The 19904-nt window shown below is 41.6% G+C and overlaps 1 protein-coding gene across 1 annotated transcript in view; it reads left to right on the top strand.

Annotated features, from left to right (window-relative positions):
• The window catches only part of LOC105492006 (solute carrier family 22 member 3), a 106051-nt gene that overhangs the window by 79864 nt on the left and 6283 nt on the right, over nucleotides 1-19904 (top strand). The window contains exons 6-9 of the mRNA XM_011758832.2: nucleotides 9592-9689; nucleotides 9809-10023; nucleotides 15673-15781; nucleotides 16538-16650. Coding sequence (XP_011757134.1) covers nucleotides 9592-9689; nucleotides 9809-10023; nucleotides 15673-15781; nucleotides 16538-16650 — 535 coding nt within the window. The remainder of the gene's footprint in view (nucleotides 1-9591; nucleotides 9690-9808; nucleotides 10024-15672; nucleotides 15782-16537; nucleotides 16651-19904) is intronic.

Here is a 19904-nt window from a genome sequence, read left to right as displayed (position 1 = left end):
ACAGTTCCCTCAGCTGGCTAGTGGACAGGTGGTCTGATGAACTCATACGTTACTGATGCTGATGTTAAAGACCATGTTCCTGTTGAAATAATTCCCAAAGCATTCAGAAGACTGAGAAGAAGTGATGATAAGAATTGTTCTTGGCAGGAGTGTGTGGTTTTGATTTTTACTTGCGATAAAGCAGAGGATTTTCTTCACTCAAACTCTCTTTTTCTCTCTCTTCAAAACAACTTTGGCTGACCAGTGTCTTATAGACACTCAATTTGCCTCTACATGGAACTTAAAATTTTGTGTATCCATACATGCTACCATAGTTTCAGGCACTGGGCATTTCAAAAATGTGATATTTAGAACCTTTCTGTTTCTGTGATGACTGCTGGCATAGGTGCTGCTGGAGCTTTCGATGACATGTTGGATTCAGTCCACACAAGTTTTGATGCATATTCCCTTAATTTCTGAGCCTTTAGAGTTAGAGTTTTAGAACTGAGAGTATATTCTCTTTTTTTCTTTCTCCTCTTACATCAATAGGCTCTCCTCCCCCCCCACCCACACACACAAACAAAAAATAAAAATAAAACCCTCCCAGCATTGCTTTTGAGAAATGAAGAAATGTTCCAACATGTGACCCACAGCTGCAATCCGTTAACCTTTGCCAGTACTGAGGCTGCCCTCTGGGTCCCTCCTGGGACTGCATAGATAGAGGCCCATTTGCTGTTCTGGGCAGCATGCCCAGTCATCTAGGAGGTGGGGGACTGGGGCACTCTTTCAGGCCAACTCGAGCTAACGGAATAAAATATCTTCTCCATGGAGTGTCTCAATGAAAGAGCCACCTGGGCTGCAGGTGACCAGACTCGCTCGGTGCAGCACGGTAGCTCCTAGACTCATGTACAGTTGAACACTTCAGATGTGGCAAGTCTGAACTGAGATGTGCTGTCAAGCAAACTGTACAATGGATTTCAAAGATTTAACAGGAAGCGAAGGGTATAAAACGCCTCATGAATAATTTCATATTGGTTACACCTTGAAATGATCACGTTTTGGATACATTGGATTACATGAAATGTGTTATAAATTCATTTCCCCTGTTCCTCTTTATGTTTTTTAATGTGGCCACTAGAAAATGTAAATGTATGTGTGTGGCTCACATTATATTCTTACTGGACAGCACTGGTTCAGAGGCCTGGGATTTATTTTTAACTACTTTAATAAATATCAAACATTCATGATAATTTTAATACGGAATATTTCTCCATCATAAATGCTCTTGCATGGTAAATATTTTATCTACTCTTGTTTTAAAGGATAAGCAGGTTTTCAAAACTTGCCACAGTACTACAGGTAATTTGGCAAATTCTCTTTTATGGGTACCAGATAGTGCTATTTTCCCCTAGAAGCTGGCTACAGCTCTGTAACATGACATGCTTACTCCTGGCCATTCTGGGCTGGTCCTATTCTGACTAATGAGCTTATTATCCACTGGGCAGTGAGATGGAAGGACATGAGCACCTCAGCTGTCACTGCCGAGCTTCCTCCCAGCCCCACCAGGCCCTCTGGTTCCTGATGCTTGTCTGTAAGACCAATGGATACTTTAACTTTTGAAAGTGGTTTCTGGTTCCCCCAATCGGTAAGCCCAAAGACCTCAAATAACATTTTATTGACACAGACTTCTTAGAGATGAAAAGTTTCTAGAGAGCAGAACCTTTAGGGAACTAGTGATGACACATTCACCGAATAAATCACAGTATTAGACTCAAGAGCAGATAAGTTTTCTTTCTTATCGGTGTCATCTTTCCTTGTGAAATACAACAACTGATGAAGAAGTCTCTTATTGAGAACAACCAGACAAAATCACAAGGCTAGACAAGCAGCTACAAACACTGTCGCCTTCCCGCTGCCCATAGTAGACCCTGCTGGTAAATGTATTTCTCCCTCCTAAACCTGGGAGGACTCACATTTCTGCACCCAGAGCCCCAGTTGGAAGTAAACAATGTGAGTGAACCGATGAGGTGGGATTGCTGTTCCTTGACTCTTAGTGCTTCTCATGCTAGCCTCCTGGGGATGTGGTTAACATGCAGATTTTCTCTCTAGATCTGGGGCAAGGCTTGTTCAGCAGGCTCCCAGGAGAGACCGACGCTGCTGACTTGTGGGTCATACTTTGAGTTGCAAGGCTCCGTACGTGGTGTTTGCCAGTGTGCACATTCATGAAAAATTACCCTGCCTTAATCCTGGTAGATCCGCTGTTCCAAATCAACATTAAATACATCTGGTATATTTAAGAAAATTCAACATAAAAAGAAATCCATTCCTTAAAAAAAAAGGCAGAGCAACCATTCTCTTTATCTGAGGACCTTTAAAAGCATCTCCCTTTATGTATTAAAGCATTAGCTACTAATTACTAAAGGAAAAATTGCTGGGTGAATTATCACCTGGAAATAAAGTAACTCTCAAATGTTATAAAACACAATATTAATGTTGACAGCCTCTGTTACTGAATATGACATATTGTGTGCCAGGTGTGTGTGTGTGTATATAGTTGCATATATGTATCTATACACACACGTGTATGTATCTGTGTATATGTACACATATCTGTGTATCTATATAGATGGGTTACTTAAATGAATTTTCAAAACTAATAAGGTGTGATTTGATAAATGAATAATATTTGATAATAATACTGAAATAATAAAATTGAATATTATTATTCTCCTGCTACTGATGAGAAAACTAAGGCTCAAATAGTTTAAATAACATGCTAGTAAAAAAATGTTCTGAGTAGAATACCACATGTCTGGCCTGACCCTGACTGTCTTTTTTTTTTACTCTGAGACCAGTACTCCATGTGGGGAGTTCTGAACACCGTATTTATAACAGATGATTATTTATAATGTCTTTCTCTTCTTTGGCAATTTAAATTAAAATGTCAACTTGAAGAAATGTTTCACCAGCAAGAATTTCAAAGAGAGCTGAATTAATCAAAGAAAGATGAATAAAGTGTTCTTTTAATATAGAGTATATCATTGTTGATGGAAAACACAGTCTTGGCAGAATTAAAAGATAATCAAAGCGATGAATAGGGCAAGTAGAAATTCAGCTCATTAAATAATTGCAAGGAAACTAACCTCTGCAGTTTAACCTTGAGCAATACCTTTTCCTATGAGTAGTGTGTTGATACTAGGCAACAAGCCTCCGAACAGCTAGTGTTACCCAGAACATCACCCTTTTCTCCATTTGCTTCAAATCAAAACCAGCATCCCCATTTAGATGGCACAAAAGGTATGACAAAATGGGATGCCAAGTGAGACACTGTTGATTCTGTTTCTATGAAATTCTAGAAAAAGCAAAACTGTCATGATAGAAAGCAGATCTGGGTTTCCAGAGCCCAGAGTGGGTGGAGGGGACTGACTTCACTGAGACACAAGGAAAATTTTGGGGATCATGGAAAGTGTCTGTACCACGGTTGTGGTAGTGGTGTAAGACTATATATCTGTCAAAAGTCTTCAAAGCGTGCACTTAGAATTGCTGGAGTTTATTGTACATAAATTATATGTAAATATCATACAGTGCATGTAAATGGTATGTGAGTAATAAAGCAATTTTTTTTTAAATTTTACACCTGGCATAGCATTTTGGTTTTTTTGTGTGTCTGACTCAGACCGGGCAAAATTTAGTAACCCTTTGGCAACAGAAACTCAGCATAGATATAGAGCTAGAAGTTATTGTAAAAGAATAATAGTGGCGGCCGCCACGGCACAGGAGTTGCCAAGATTTTCCTGGATGAATTCCACCCAAGATATGGTTTTAAGTCTCTCAAGGCCTTTGGATGCCTAGAAAGTGGGTCATCTTTCAGAATATGTGCGTCATTGTGGAGATGTTAGTAAATCAAAGACCAGCTGGATTTGTCCTTAAATGTAGCAAAATATGTACTTGCTTGGAAGTACTCTTAATCCTTTCATTCACTGGACAGGGAAGATTGGTTTCATGGTCCTGACTCCCTTAATTCGTTATCAACACCTAGTATTTTTTTTTTTTTTTTGGTAGAGGGTATATATGAGGCAGTAAACTTGTGGTCTGGAAAAAGCAGAGATCATATTACCACTCTGTTCTAACTCTTAAAAATTTGAAATTAAGACTTATAACAGGTATTTTTATGGAGTGGACTGGAGTACAGAAGCAATTATTTTAACTATTTGCTAAAAAGAAATTGCCTAAAATATTCAGTTACTAAAGCAAAAGCATTGTTCTGGATTGGATTCTTCACATAATTCTGCTTTTGGCAACAAGTAACCAGAAAACCAACTTAAATAGGTTCGGACAATAAAGATATTCACTGGCTCATGTGTCTGGAATTCTAGTAACAGCAGCATTCAGGGTTGGCCAGACCAGGGTCTCGACAATCTCATTAAACCATGGTTTTCTTCCCCTCTCTCCACTCTGCTGACAGGATAGCTTCATCTTAAGACTTGTTGTCTCATCGGTGTAAGATGACTGCTAAGATGTATTTGAGCCCACAATCTCCTCATTTATTCCTTGAAGGAAGAAAGAAAAGATTTCTTCAGGAACTTCTGACTTAAGAGCAATGAAGGACTTTCCCAGAAGTCCATTTGTCATTGGCCCGAATTGGGTTGTATGCCCATTTCTCATTGGTTCAAACTGGGTCATGTGCCCAGTCACTGACATGGAGGATAGGATTTCCCTAAACTAATCAGGCCTCCCCCCTGCAACTGGAAGCAGAGTCAGCACCCGTAAACACGTGAATTGGTAGTGTGGGAGAGTGTAGTGAGAGTTCTGTTAGGAAACAGAAGGAAGTCAACGATTGGGTACACTGTGTCTAATTTAAGTCCATGACTTTAAAAGTGAGCTTTTTTTGCTACGAAAATAATGTAGGCTTTTTTTTTTTTTTTTTTTTTTTTTTTTTTGAGACGGAGTCTTCCCCTGACACCCAAGCTGGAATGCAATGGCGAGATCTCCACTCACTGCAACTCTGCCTCCCAGGTTCAAACGATTCTCCTGCCTCAGCCTCCCGAGTAGCTGGGATTACAGACGCCCACCACCAAGCCCAGATATATTTTGTATTTTTAGTAGAGACGGGGTTTCACCATGTTGGCCAGGCTGGTCTCAAACTTCTGACCTCGTGATCTGTCCGCTTTGGCTTTCCAATGTAGGCTTAATTTTTAATTTTCAGAGAATATTTGTAGCTGAAAAGAAGAAAGTAATTAATGAAATGATATGGCATACTTTTAAACAATAAATATTATATTCTACATACTGCAGACACATTACAGCATAATGGTTAAACATACAGACTTTGCTATCAACCTCCTGGTTCGTCTTCTTACTGTCTGTGTGTCCTCCTTGGGTAAAGTACATAGCTTTCCTCCACCTCAACTTCTTTCTCTCTGTAATGGGAATGATAGTAGTATCTGTACAAATTGCCCCAGCACTAAGTCTCTCGTTCAGGGGTCAGCAAACTACAGCTTGCAGGCCGGACATGCAAGCAACCTGTTTTTGTAAATAAAGTTTTGTTGGAACCCATTTATGTATTGTCTATGATTGTTTTCACACTACAATGGTAAAGTTAAGTAGTTCCAACAGAGGTCTTAGAGCTCACAAAACCAAAAACATTTAATAGATGGCCATTTGCAGAAAAGGTTTGCCAACCTCTAGGTTAATACATAAGATCTTTATTTTCTTGCCAAAATCTAACATGTCATAATTCTGTGGTCATTGAGTGACTGGAGATTTGCCAGAGAAAGGCAATTATCTACAGAGCCAACATGAAAGCAAGAGATGCTTCTTTATCACTTAAAAAAAAATGAAAAATCATGAACAACTGAAAAATCTACAAATGTGTTTAAATGTCAAATTAGGCTGGGCATGATGGCTAATGCCTGTAATCCCAACATTTTGGGAGGCTGAGTCAGGAGGATTGTTCAAACCCAGGAGTTCAAGGTCAACCAGGGCAAGACCCTGTCTCTACTTCTACTACTACTACTACTACTACTACTACTACTACTACAAAGAAGAAGAAGAAGGAGGAGGAGGAGGAGGAGGAGGAGGAGGAGGAGAAGAAGAAGAAGAAGAAGAAGAAGAAGAAGAAGAAGAAGAAGAAGAAGAAGAAGAAGAAGAAGAAGAAGAAGAAGAGAAGAAGAGGAGGAGGAGGAGGAGGAGGAGGAGAAGGAGAAGGAGAAGGAGAAGAAGAAGAGGAAGAAGAAGAGGAGGAGGAGGAGGGAGAAGAGGGAGAGGAAGGAGAGGAAGAAGAGGAAGGAGGAGAGGAAGGAGGAGAGGAAGGAGGAGAAGAAGAAGGAGAAGGAGAAGGAGAAGAAGAAGAAGAAGCAGAAGCAGCCAGGTTCTGTGGCATACACCTGTGGTACCAGCTGCTCAGGAGGCTGAGGTGGGAGGATTGCTTGAGTCAGGGAGGTTAAGGCTGTAGTGAGTCATGATTACACCACTACACTCCAGCCTGGGCGATAGAGAGAGACCCTATCTCAAAAACATTTTTTTAAATTTTTTTTTTAAAAGTCAAACTATCTACCTGAACTGACCAGAGATCTTGAAATTTGTGATGTAGGATTTCCCTTCAACTCTGGGATGTTGGAACTGGAAACTTGAGTGAGAGTGAATTTGTTCAGACTCGTAGCTGGTGGATAGAAGTCATAGCTCTCAGCAGAAGACTGAAGAGGAAATAAAAGAGAGCCAATAATAAATTGCTGTGAATATTTCTTTTGAAAAGCAAAGAAAAAAGTATTGCCACCTGTGTGCACTGAATGGACAGTGGTGTTGATATGTAGACAAGGGATCCTGTCAGGGAATCCCTGGAGAGAGAAGAGTCTGAGACTAACACTGCCCGGCAGCCCCAAGTCTGAGTTGTGGAAAAGCCCTCAGTAAAAGGAAAAACTCATGGGAATGAGTTGGTGGTGATGCTTTCGTGCAGGAACATTGTCCTCGCAGGATGGGTGGTTTTAATCCTGAATTTAAAAATCTTTAAAATCTAAATTAGTCAAAATTTTTTCATAAAATAATGTTTTAATTAAAGATTTAGTTTTAGGTCAAGTGCACAGTGTCTTTCTTTAAAAATGTTTAGATGTGACCATCAACTATCAAGAATGTTTCCAGAATGAAATATATTCAGCAGTGCCATGTGGGGATCAGGAGCACAGGCTCACCAATCAATTGCCTGGTTTGAATTCCTGGCAACTATTCACTCCTTAAAGTCCTAAGCCTTGTTTTCCTTATTTATAGAGTAAGATTAACAAAAGTACTAACTTTATAGAACTTTGATGAGACTTAAAATAATCCATGTAAAGTGCTTAGTCCAGAATCTAATATCACACACTCCATAAACACTAGCCATTTTAATGTATTAACACATAGAAATGAATTGTAGAAAACATTTCAGCAACAAACTATACAATATATATTTTTGTAATATATCGAGTTCTTGTCTTTCACTTTTGATATTCCTGACTTGTTTTTTGAACAGCAAAGGTTAAGGTAGACACAGAAAAATCCCTCATTGGGATCTTCAAATTTAGAAGGTTAGCTCAGGGGTCATCTTCATAGACATTATATTAGTTAAGATCCAGGTCAACTTGCTAATGAAACAAAGTCCTCGAAAATACAGTGATGAAAAAGGGAAAAGTGTTTTTATCTCTAGCACACCCACCCAGAGGTGAGCAGCCCAGCTCTAGCGAGGCAGCTGTACTCCATGAGGCCCTCCAGGGCCTGAGTTCCATTTGTCTTGCATCTCCACCATGGTCTACACAGGCTGTATGGTTGAAGCTCGCCGGCATCTTCTTGCAGCAAGTTATTACCTTTTTAAATGCTGAGACCTAGAACATGACCCCCACAACCACCTCATTGCTGAAGTCTTATCACAGTGCCACTCACAGTTGAAAAAGAGGATAGAAAAAATGACTCTCACTAGGCTGCCATATGCCCAACTAAAATTCTATGTATTCTCAAAAGTGGGAAGGGAAGAATGGACGGTGGAATCAATCAGCAGTCTTCCACGGCGATTGTCATGGCAACTATTGTTTTGTTGACTCTAGACACTATTGATTTTAAGACACATAGTCATTTTATGTACCACTAAGTAAGGGAAACCATGTTGTTTAAACTAGGACACATTGCTCTCTTATCAGCTCAGTTGTAGGACACCTTCCAATTAAGAGATGTTAAAATGTAGAAAACCAATTTTTGGTATAAAAGAAATACAGGATTGTGAAGACTTTGGAAAAGAAAGTGACCAAAGGCATTCATTTTGCAGTCTACTTTTGTGTGTGTGTCTTTCCTTGGAGCAAAGATAGGCAGAAGATATCAAGCTTTGGTTAATCTATTGAATTTACTGTTTAGAATCTATGATTGACAAGGTACTATCGGTGTGCATATGCTCTAAGTCAAATTTTTGTGATTACTGGTAGAGAGACTTTGGCTCAAAGCTTTGGAGAAAATTTGCCTAGATTTTCATTCAATCTGGGCCAAATGTGGTGTTGTACAAATAGACCACAGGGACCTTGTCATTAGTAGCCAGCATTTCTGTTTAATAGGAGCAGAGAAACCGAGGACAACACCAAGAGCAGATATAACCAGGGCACTTGACTTCTTGCTTCAGCACTCAGTCGTTATACAAACAGTTGTTGAACACCAGGCACTTTGCTTGGTGTGACAATGCACTCCCTGCCTTCTAAGAGCTCCAGACCTGCAGGGGAATGCTGTTGTGCAGGTTCTAGGATAGAGGTCCAGGGAGTAGAGGCAGAATTTGGGAGCCATCAATTCTATCTGAGGCTAGGAAAGGCCTCCCAGGGGAGGTAAAATCAGGACTGAGGAGGTCAAAGAGCCCTCCATGCAGAGGTAAGAGACTGATAAGCGCAGGAAACTGGAGCTGTGGTCACTGCAGGGGATCGTGCTCTGATGCTTCCGCATGTTAGACTAGAGGCAGGGTGTGGGGATCAGGGGTGTCCTCTGCAGCTTCGCTTTTTTCAGTGTCTTGTACGTGGTTGGCCAATAGCAGTATTTACTGAATTGAAGTGAAAAGACCAACTTCTTGAATGGCCAGATAGAGATGAGCTGAATTTTTCCGGATCAAAAAGATATTAGATTACAATAAATGGACAAAAGCAAAATAATACATTTGGTGCTTGCTCTCAAATTTAACATTGCTCTATTTTGTTTGTGAAAGTCAGATTTGAGGATTTAGTTTATAAAGAAACCCTAAATTGGTTGGATCCCACTTGCTTCACCCACCCTGACTCTCATTTCCCCCAATTTAATAAATATGCATGTGTATTTTACTTTAGAACACACAGACCAGTGTAACATAAAGTACTGAAATTATCCTAAGAACAGATTCTCAGTGCAGCAATCCTATCTTTGTGAATTTGATGTGTTCTAAATCCCAGAGCAGAAGTGTTTTAATTCTCAGGTTTTAACATATTATGAAAGCCGCTAGTCACTTCAGTAAGATCATTTGATTCTGGTTAATGACAAGTCTATGCTATGCAGGTGTTTTTGTTTGTTTGTTTTGGTTTTTGTTGTTGTTGTTATTGTTTTTGCTGTCTATTGCTACTGAAATCTGCTTTTCTTATATAGATCACTGTTACAGATGAGGAAGTTAGTAATCCATCCTTTTTAGATCTGGTGAGAACTCCGCAAATGAGGAAATGCACACTTATTCTTATGTTTGCTTGGTAAGTATGACTTGTGATGGATTTGAAAGCTTGCGTTAAATTTACAACACATCCCTTTCTTCAAATCAGCTGGAAGTTATCTCTTACTTGTTCTCTGGTGTCTTTCAATGTTGCTACAGGTTCACAAGTGCAGTGGTGTATCAAGGACTTGTCATGCGCCTGGGAATTATAGGAGGCAACCTCTATATAGACTTTTTCATCTCGGGAGTGGTGGAACTGCCAGGAGCTCTCTTGATCTTACTAACCATTGAGCGCCTTGGACGACGCCTCCCCTTTGCGGCAAGCAATATAGTGGCGGGGGTGGCATGCCTTGTCACTGCATTCTTACCAGAAGGTAATCTTACCCCATATCTGCTTGGCAGCCAAAGGAGTTGAAAACACCTAAATCCACAATCAAGTGTAGGGAGCCACTTGTTCTTAGGAAATGTGCAATCGAATCACAGTCTTGGCATCAGGCAAGCTTTCATGATGTCCCTCCATTTTTTGCTTAATCAGTGTAAAAACTTTGGAGATAAGAGATTGGTTCTGTAGATGATTCTCTTTTCTCAATCGTTAGGATCGTTTATGAATGAAACAGATATTGTGCCTGATCTAGCTGATAGTGATGTGGTTTCTGTTAATCATCTTTATGTGACTGACTTTTGCGATATCTCTGATGTTGTTTAACTTACATCCCGAGCCTCTGCCATGCTGCTGGCACCACGCTAAACGCTGAGGTTACACTAGAAGAAGAAAGCAGTTCTTGACTTCGAATGGTTCACAATCTATTAAGGGATACAGATACTTTAATACTGTCATGATTCTTATTGTCATGAATTATTTGCAAGATTTAGAAACTAACTAAATTATTTACAAGATTTAGAAATATAAAAAATAGATTGGGGAGGAGTGATCAATCCAGAAGGGGATTCAAGAAAAGTTTCCCAGCAGTGGGAACTAAACATGTGTGAAGACTCAAATGTGCCAGATATCAGGGGGAGAGAGGACGGATGTTTCCAAACTAGAGAAGAGTTTCCGGAAGTATGAAACACCTTTGTGCATTCGGGAACTGAGGGTTCATTGCTGTGACTGGAATCCAGGCAACGAGCCTGAGAGATGATCTGTCACCAGCATGATGGCCCTGCACGTGGTCCTGTGAGCTTTCAGAGGAGGAGTGAGCTTGGTGTAACTGCAGCAGTTTAGAGATGGCTATGAGCAAGGGAAGATGCTGAGAGCAGGAGTTACAATTGGGGCAGTCAGACCTAGATGAGAGAGGGTCATTTCATTTCAGGGATGTTGCAGAGTTAAATTTCGCAGGGCTCCATCCCGGTAGATGGGGTGCAGGCCAGAAGGAAGCAGAGGGTGCCGTGACTCCTGATGTGTGGTGAGCGGCACCCAGAAGATCCTTACCCTAGAGCACACCAGGGACTGGGAAGAGGAGGGCTTCACGTGCCGGGGAATGTACGAAGTAGAGCAAGTTCATCATTTCCCTCTTCCAGGAGGGGCAAAGTGGGGATTACAGAGAAAGCTGGATTCTCCAGGTGTCTTTTGTGTCTGCACAAGAAAGGCTGTCTTTCTTTAAGAATCCTCTGAGGACCAGCCAAGAAATGGATAATATAGTGGGAGTCAGACTAGTCAGACATTTACAGATGAGTTTATTAATTAAATGAAGGTTTATGATTTATTGAAACACAAGGTAGACCCTATTTGAATAAAATTATGGGAATGCCAATATTCGGAACACACATACACACACACACATACATACACACACACACACATACACACACACATACACATACACATACACATACACACAATGTGCAAGTCACCTGACATGTTGGAATGTTTGATGATAAACAGCAACCACCTATTTACATCTCTCTTGTTTTCCCTGAGTGCGTTCGCTTCCCAGGGCTGCTGTGGTAAGTACCACAAACTCAGCGGCTTGAAACAACAGACATTTATGCTCTCAGGGGTGTGGAGGCTGGGAGTCTAGAATCAAGGCATCCAGGGGTGCTTATGTCCAGAGGTTCTGAGGGAGGGTCTCTTCATGCCTCTCTCTGGCAATCCTTGAAGCTCCTTGGCATCACTCCTCTCTCTGCCTCCGTATTCACAGGACATTCTCTTCTCTGCTTGTGTCACCTTGACTAATGACATCTGCAAAGACCTTATTTTCCAAATGTGGTAGGCTTGAGGTTCCAGGTAGACGTGAATTTTGGGAGACACTATTCAATCAGCTACATTGAGTTAACATATTCTAAGAGTTGGAGGATCTGTACAATAGCTACCTCTTAATACATGTCTATTCACTATTGACTCATTGCCAGCCACTGAACTAGGAGGGGGATGGAGAGGTGAACAAAATAGACACAATTCCTGCCCTCAAAATTGTATAATTTAAGAAGAATGAAAAATCGCAAACATTGGAGACGTTACTCTTCTATTTTACTTTGGTACTTTGGATGTAACATAAAACTGTAGCTCCCTGAGATGAAGTCTTCTGTTCTCATCGTATGTGGACTAGGAATGAATGAAATATTCATTGTATATGAAATTAGAAATGCAGAGAGAAAGATGCATGACTTAAGTGTGTCTCATTTCATGATCTATATATATTTTACTCTAGAAGATTTCTGTGGTCCTGGATTGATTGGTATGACTTTCATGTCTGTTGCATTCAGAATGACCCCAGAAAGCATTCAAGGCTGTGTGTCCAAATCAAGATAGAAGTAACTAGTCAGATAGTCATAAAACTATTTTGTAGAGAATACTTTCATATACTGGAAAATATAGCACCAAGAATAGACTGTTCTCCCTTGTCTAACCAGTTTTATTTTATAGATATAATTTCCTGATTGAAGCTTTAGAATTGTTCTCAGCAAGACTGAAAATGAATTGCTCATATTCTAGACACATTTTATTTTTGCCTTCTGCAGACTTGGCTGCTTTTATAGTCCTATGTCAGTCATGACTGACTGGCAAGAATAAATTTCAAATCCCTAAACTGAGTTCCAAATATTAACAGAGGATCCTCCCTTGAGTATTTCCAATCTAAAGACCCATTGGACTTGATTCCAGCGACTGGGTACTTAGCACGAGAAAGGCTTTTCTGCTCAGTCATTCCTGACGTCAGCAGTAGGTCGCCAGCCCCTGGGGAGAATACAGATAAGCTTTTGGAGAAACCAGCTCTAAAATTGTCTCACAGCAAACACTTTAATCAGCTTTCCCTCCACTCGACCCAACTTTTCATGGTCTAAAGAATGGAAATCTGGAAGAAGAAATAGTATTTCTGGCTGTATTCTCATTTCAGACTCACGGCTTCTAGCCCAAATTTCTGAATGCTCATTAATGTCTGGAAAATAAAGACCTTTCTTTATCCATATCTGTCTGCCATCTTTAATTTGAGTTTATTTAGGATGGCCACAAACCTAGCAGTTCGGGTAAGTCGTCTTCTTGAACTGGGAAACTTGTCTTCCACTTTTATTTTTCTTCAAGTGAAAAGTGAGTTCATGTATCTTAATTTAGACATTTCTACTAGAATTTCTCACTAAACTTTATTTCAGAACTCAGAGTAGATTATCCATTCAGAGGACATATAAAGTTTTGTTTAAGTCCTTCATCCTTTCTTCAGTAATTGAGGTATTATTCCCAATAATCTCTAGTAGCTTGACCAAATCCACATTCAGAAGAAAACATTTTCTTTGTTCTCATATAACTCTGTGGAAGACAATTTTAGTTTCAGTACTCATTTTTAAATTGCCCTGTGGTTTTGGTCATTGCTGCCAAAAGATGTCTATGGCCACCTCAAAATGAATTTAGCTTATTACTGGAATCAAGAATTTTTGTGTGCGTATATATTTATTCATACTTCCTAATAGTTTTCTTTTCATTTTTTAGTTAATGAACCATGCGATATCTTAGCAACTTCTCTTTGGTTACATATTTCAACAAAATCTCTGTTCCAGTATAGTTTGGTACTGGACTCTACTGCTTGGAAAAGAGTTGGGAGTCTTTCAGATTAAGGTCAACGTGCAGGACAGACCACATCTCCACAAGTGGGGCAATTTGGTGTTTTCTGAATGTTTTACTGAACTGACTAGCTATTTATCTGAGTTAACCACATATGTTTATCATGGTAGGAGTGTGTGTGTGTGTGTGTGTGTGTGTGTGTGTGTGTGTGTGTGTGTGTGTTTTAATTTGGTCTCTTGGTTTTTGTTTGGATTTTTCAATGAAACAGACCTTGCCTCAGTTATAAACCCAAATTGCCCTTGAATTTGTCAGTGGGACTCAATTTTAGAGCAATCCTGATTCAATGAAAAGAAACCTACAATGAAAGAACCCAACCTGGATAGTGAAGCTGTTTCCTAGGTAGCAGGCGGCCTTCTATGCAGTCTGGGAGTGGCAGGAGATGGTCCCATTGGGCCGGCACCCAGGGAATCTGAGGTTTTGTTCCCACGTTCTCCTCCCAGTACCACATGCTCATTGAAAGATGGAGTGGAATGCATTTCCTAGTCTCCACCCCCCTTTTCTTGGCCTTCATAAAGAAGCAAAGCCTAAACAACACGTGTTGACAAACCTTCTGCTCCAGAGCAGACAGTGGCCTCCCACATCAGCACAACCCTGGCCTCCTCACTGCCTGATGTAACTGTTAACGTGACAGCTACAAGGGTTCTCATGTGGGAAAAACATGAAGTGCACCAGGATGTTCTTGGCCAGTTCGCAGTCAAAATATGCAAACTCCAGACTCACAGAAATGGTTTGGATTCTTGAGTCATTTTTCCTTACGCTTGCCCTCCTGGGCAATTGTTTTATTTAATGAATTTTAGCTTTTTTTTTTTTTTTTTTTTTTTTAACCTGGCTATTCTCTAGAGAGAACACACAGAAGTCTACTGAGTTTGATTCTCTTCTTTTATCCTCCTCATTCATGCCTCTCTTTCTACTAAAAAATTATATATTCAGAAAGGTTCAATAATTCCCCTGGAAAACAGGAGGATGATTTAGTGCTAAATGAACATATGTGTGGGCATAAAGGGAAAATGAAAGGTGCATGAACACTGGACATGCTTCGTTTTGCTTGGGAGAGTGGATATGGTCTTGTTCATGCAGGGCATATGTCCTTAGTACCATATCTCCTAGGATGGGAAGACATCAATTGCACAACTTCTAGGAAAGCTGGAGCAGTGACTTTTTAGAGAAAAAATGGTTAACTTTTCTGCCCTTAAAACATAAAAGAAAGAAAATATTCAGTAGAGAATGTTTGGCATTTCCCACTAGTTTCTAGGGAGGAAAGGAAAATTTCTTCATACAACCAAAGCAGTCCTAAAACAGTTCATTTTAAAATGGGTGAACCAATTAGCATTGATGAATGTGGCTCCTTCTGGATGGTTTCTTGAGGGAAGTAGTACAATGGAGGATGAGGAAGACAATGAGTGACATTTGCCTTAGTGGTTACACACAGAAGAGATGTCCCCTTCCAAAGATCCTGGTCCTCAAAGCTTGCACTACCCTAGAAACCAAGGTCAGCTCACATGAGGAGCTCCCCTGGTGTGCTGGGAACGGCTATTCCTTGTGTCATCACCACAAGGTAAGCACAGAAAGGACAGCTGGGCACCAGCAGCGGGAACGTGGTGGCTCAAAGGCATGACTGGAAACTACCTCCTGGACAAAAGGCCAGTGTGCTCCATCCACCTCTCTAGGAGGTCATTGCCTGGAACAGTGTTCCAATGTAGTGGCTGCTCATGCTCCACAAACGGCCCTTGAATTGTATTTCCTATAATCCAACCTGCTCCGAAAGGCATCTAGTGCTCTAAGATATTACCTATCATCTAGTTTCATTGTTGTTGCAATTTGGTTACATTAGTAGAAGGTTCTATCATTTGTGCTTAAAATTGGCAAAGACTTCAGACTGGAGGCCACAAAGTCAAATACCTTTTGTTGTTCTGTAAAATGTTAATGAAATCAGACCCCTAACTCCTCCCTTCCAAACTTTCTGTGTTTGCAGGAATACCATTGTTGAGGACCACAGTGGCTACACTGGGAAGACTAGGGATAACCATGGCCTTTGAAATTGTTTATTTGGTAAATTCAGAATTGTACCCAACAACATTACGGTAATTCTACAAACATTGTGGTTTCTCCTAAGTAACTCTGTAGACCAGTGTTTTAAGATTTAGTTAAAAACTATGAAATAGTTTCCTTAGCTCAGTGATACATTAGCCTGGGCTGAATCCAGCCAGTAAAGAAGATATGCTTTGAGTTATCACTGCTTTCTGCATTGCTGCCTGCTGCATTTTGTGATAGAAGTATTTTCATATTAATATCTTCACACACTGTTACGGTTTCGAGGAAAGGCACTTGACTTGGAACCAGAAGACCTCTAGGTGCCCTTGCTTAGACTGTGGGTTAAATCTTCATTCCATCAGCGTCACCTGCCACAAAACTATGGCCTCTCTTTGACTGCATTACATGCATTGGTGCAGTGGTGAGCAGCTGATTATGAAGGACGAAAGGCAACAGTGTGCACGGATTAGTGCAAATCGACCTCTTCTGCTGGGGAAGCATTCCATGGGCATACTTTGCCCTCATATGAGGAAACCAAAGTGGCACCAAGTGACCCAGAGCAGGCAGGGCAGTGAGTTGCCGATGGATAACACCCTCCACCCACGCTGGAGACATCCTCACTAGCCTCACTGGGAAATGTGCAGAATGGAAATGTTTTGCTTGGAGTTCACGAGAGTAGTCGTTTCCAAAGTTAGAAAATGCAAAGTATCGTCACACTTCCTTTGGTTTTTTAACATGTCTGAATATGTTATCTTGAAGTCATTTGTTGAAATAGTTTTCATTTAAAATTACTTTTCATTCAACAGAAATTTCGGAGTTTCGCTCTGTTCAGGTCTGTGTGATTTTGGGGGAATCATAGCCCCATTTCTCCTCTTTCGGCTAGCAGCCGTGTGGCTAGAACTACCTCTGATCATCTTTGGTAAGAACTCATTTGCTATTCTTAAGAGCTTTCATCTACATTCTTTGTATTAAAATAAACCTATAATAATTATTAGGTTCGATAATGATAACGATAGTCATTTATCTCACTATAGTAACTATTTCATTGATAGTTATGATATTAATTTCATCTTATTATAATAACTATTTCAGTTTTGAGGAGCCAATTCACTTATAATGAATGGTTTTAATTTACTTTATATTAAAGGGTGCTGATAAATAACGTTCAATTAGCATTCTTTGGGTTCTGAGTTAAATGTTATGAAACTCTTATGGTATTACAGAACATAACCAATAATTTTCAGGGGACTAAATTAAATATTCAATATGTTTAAAAGTGAGGGCCAGGTGAAGTGGCTCATGCCTGTAAGACAAAAGTGGGAGGATTGCTTGGGATTAGGAGTTCAAGACCAGCATGGGCAACATAGCAAGACTGCCTCGACACAAATGTAAAAATTAGCTAGGCATGGTGATCCATGGGTGCCTGTAGTCCCAGCTACTCAGGATGCTGAGGCAGTAGGATCAAGGCTGCAGTGAGCTATGGTCACGCCATTGCACTCCAGCCTGGGCAACAGAGTGAGAACCTATCTCTAAAATAAGTAAATAATAAAAAATAACAAAAATAAGCCTAATGACTAATTGTATTTCTGGTGTTCTCTGTCTATTGATATCATATCTTCATTGGCTTTGATGCTAAAAATCCATCCGGAGGGAGCAGGGGACATGGAATCTCGGGCACACGTTCCATCACCTCCTCTAGATCCCTCGAGTGCACTGCTCCTCCTACCTCCAGCTTCCATAGGACTTGTGAAGGGACAGAATCACAGTCTAGGAGGGACCTTGGGGAATTCAGTGTCCCACTTCTCCAGGGCTGCTCCAACTGTCCTGCCTAGGTTTCACACACTTCCCCTGTGCTCTCCTCTGCAGTAAAGGATATGGGTTGGCCCCTTTCTCCCCCAACCCTTTCTCTACCTCCACTTCCTTACTTCTGGTAGATAATGTTTTTCATTTATTGTTCAGCAGTTGAAATTTGAATGAAAATAATGAGTCCATGCGGACAGACCTTCTGATTCATGCAAAAGTCCTTTGACAGTGTGAGGGACAGAGAGTCAGCTTCTACCACTTGACACCAGTGACCTCAATACAGGATCACTTCAAATTATTGTATGGGAGTTGGTCATCAAGCTGAGTGTTAATTCTGTGGTCAGCATGAAAAAGCAGAAAGTGCCACTGTCCAGCAAAGACAGAGTAGTCCAGGAGACATGACACATGACCTTCAGGACTGCAGCCCATAGCCCAGTGGCAGGCAGGCAGGGCCTGAGACTGCTAGGGAGACAGCCAAATTTCTAAAAACTCAGTGACAATAGAATGTGATAACTGCTGAGACCCTGAAAGCAGAAGCTCCTATGAGAATAGGTCACAGGGACCCTTGGCCACTGAGTGTAGGGGAGCAGGTCAGGGAGGAAGGAAACAATGTCTAGGCCGAGAGGGGCTGGTTGTGCTCCAGGCAGTGGAAAGTTCAGAGCAAGAGGACACCGCATCCTCAAGCACCTGGTGCTAGAGGATGGATTGCAGGTGTGAGCCGGACCTTAAGAAAGGCAGCGCCAGGGCAGGGCAGGGACTGGATCTGGAAGGGCCTCAAGGACATGCCAAGGCTTTGCTCTTTATACATACAGCAGTGGGAAGTGACTGGACAGTTTCACCCTGAGGTGGACAGAGCTGGCCTTGCATTGTAGAAACAGATATGCAAATGGGTTGGAAGGACCCCCAGCATCATCCCTCTGATGGTAGATATGCAAGTGGGTTGGAAGGATGATGTTGGGGGTGACAATTCAAGGACGTCATCATCAGGAGATCACAGTGGCTTCTAATAAGGGGGTGGCAATGGGAATGGAGAGGGTGGACACATTGAGTAAATATCTTAGAAGCCAGTTCGGCAAGATGGGACCACTGATGGACACAGGGAGAGGGCATGGTGAGCTTGGAGGCCCAGGTGCCTGGGGAGACACAGGTGGCACAGGCACTGGAGCAGCAAGGTTGGGGGTCTGCAGGGTGATGGGGCTCTGTGTCAGCTGTTCACAGTTTGAGGCACCTGGAAGAATTCAAGTGGAAATAGAAACCAGCAGGCTCAACACTACTAAGCTCAGGAGGGAAGTATGGCCTCAGGATGAAGAGCTGGAAGCCACCTGGCAGTAGAGACTGGTTGAAGCTGAGGGAGTGGCCCAGGCCCCCCAGAAAATCAGGACAGAGCAGAGGAAAGCAGAGGCCTAGTACAGAGACCTGAGGGGTGGCAAAGTGACAGACCTAGGCAGAAGGAGAGGAGGTGGCCAAGGAAGTGGAAACCAGGTGAGAAGCCCAAGGCAGGAGGGCATGAGACAAGGTCCACCCTAAGGACTGAAAGTAGCACATGTGGATCTGGTGGCCAGCGAGAAGTAGAAGGAACCTGACTGGAGAAGAGCCAGGGAGGATATAGGCTGAGTCCAGGGGAGGGCAGGCAGAGGCAGGACCTGGAGCATGGTGCTATGCTGGTGCTGGCACCTCCCACTCACCAGGGCCAACTGCTACCATATTAGTTCATTTGCCACTGCTAGAAATAACTGCCCACTACTGGGTAATTTATAAAGGAAAGAGGTTTAATTGGCTCACAGTTTCACATGGCCAGGGAGGCCTCAGGAAACTTACAATCATGGTGGAAGGGGAAGCAGGCACGTCCTACATCGCGGCAGGTGAGAGAAGAGCAAGGAAAATTATCACTTATAAATCCATCAGATCTCATGGGAACTCACTCACTATCACAAGAACAGCATGGAGGAACCTCCCCCGCGATCCAGTCACCTCCCACCAGGTTCCTCCCTCAACATGTGGGGTTTACAATTCGAGATGAGATTTGGTTGGAGACACAGATTCAAACCATATCAGCTACATTTTCAAGAATTTTGTAAGTCAGCCGTCAAGCACGGATATATCAAAAAGTAAAGAATATGAAATATATGAGAAACAGAGGCAATAAATGCCCAACACTCATCAGTTCCTAATTCATCTACTACATTTTCAGTATTACTTGTGCTCCTTAGATTGTGTCTGCTGCATCTTTATGGTGGAAGCACCACTGATGGAGCTCCTGCATCTCTTCCCAGTGGCACAGTCAGGGATGTTGTGTCAGCAGCCCGAAGGGCCCACAGTGGGAGCATTTACACCATGCACATTAGCAGATGCTGCCAATCAGGGCTTGAT

The sequence above is a fragment of the Macaca nemestrina genome, chromosome 5 (genome assembly GCF_043159975.1).
Source record: "Macaca nemestrina isolate mMacNem1 chromosome 5, mMacNem.hap1, whole genome shotgun sequence".
Lineage (NCBI taxonomy): Eukaryota > Metazoa > Chordata > Mammalia > Primates > Cercopithecidae > Macaca > Macaca nemestrina.
The sequence above is the reverse complement of the archived record's forward strand: the minus strand, read 5'-3'. Positions and strand labels throughout refer to the sequence as shown.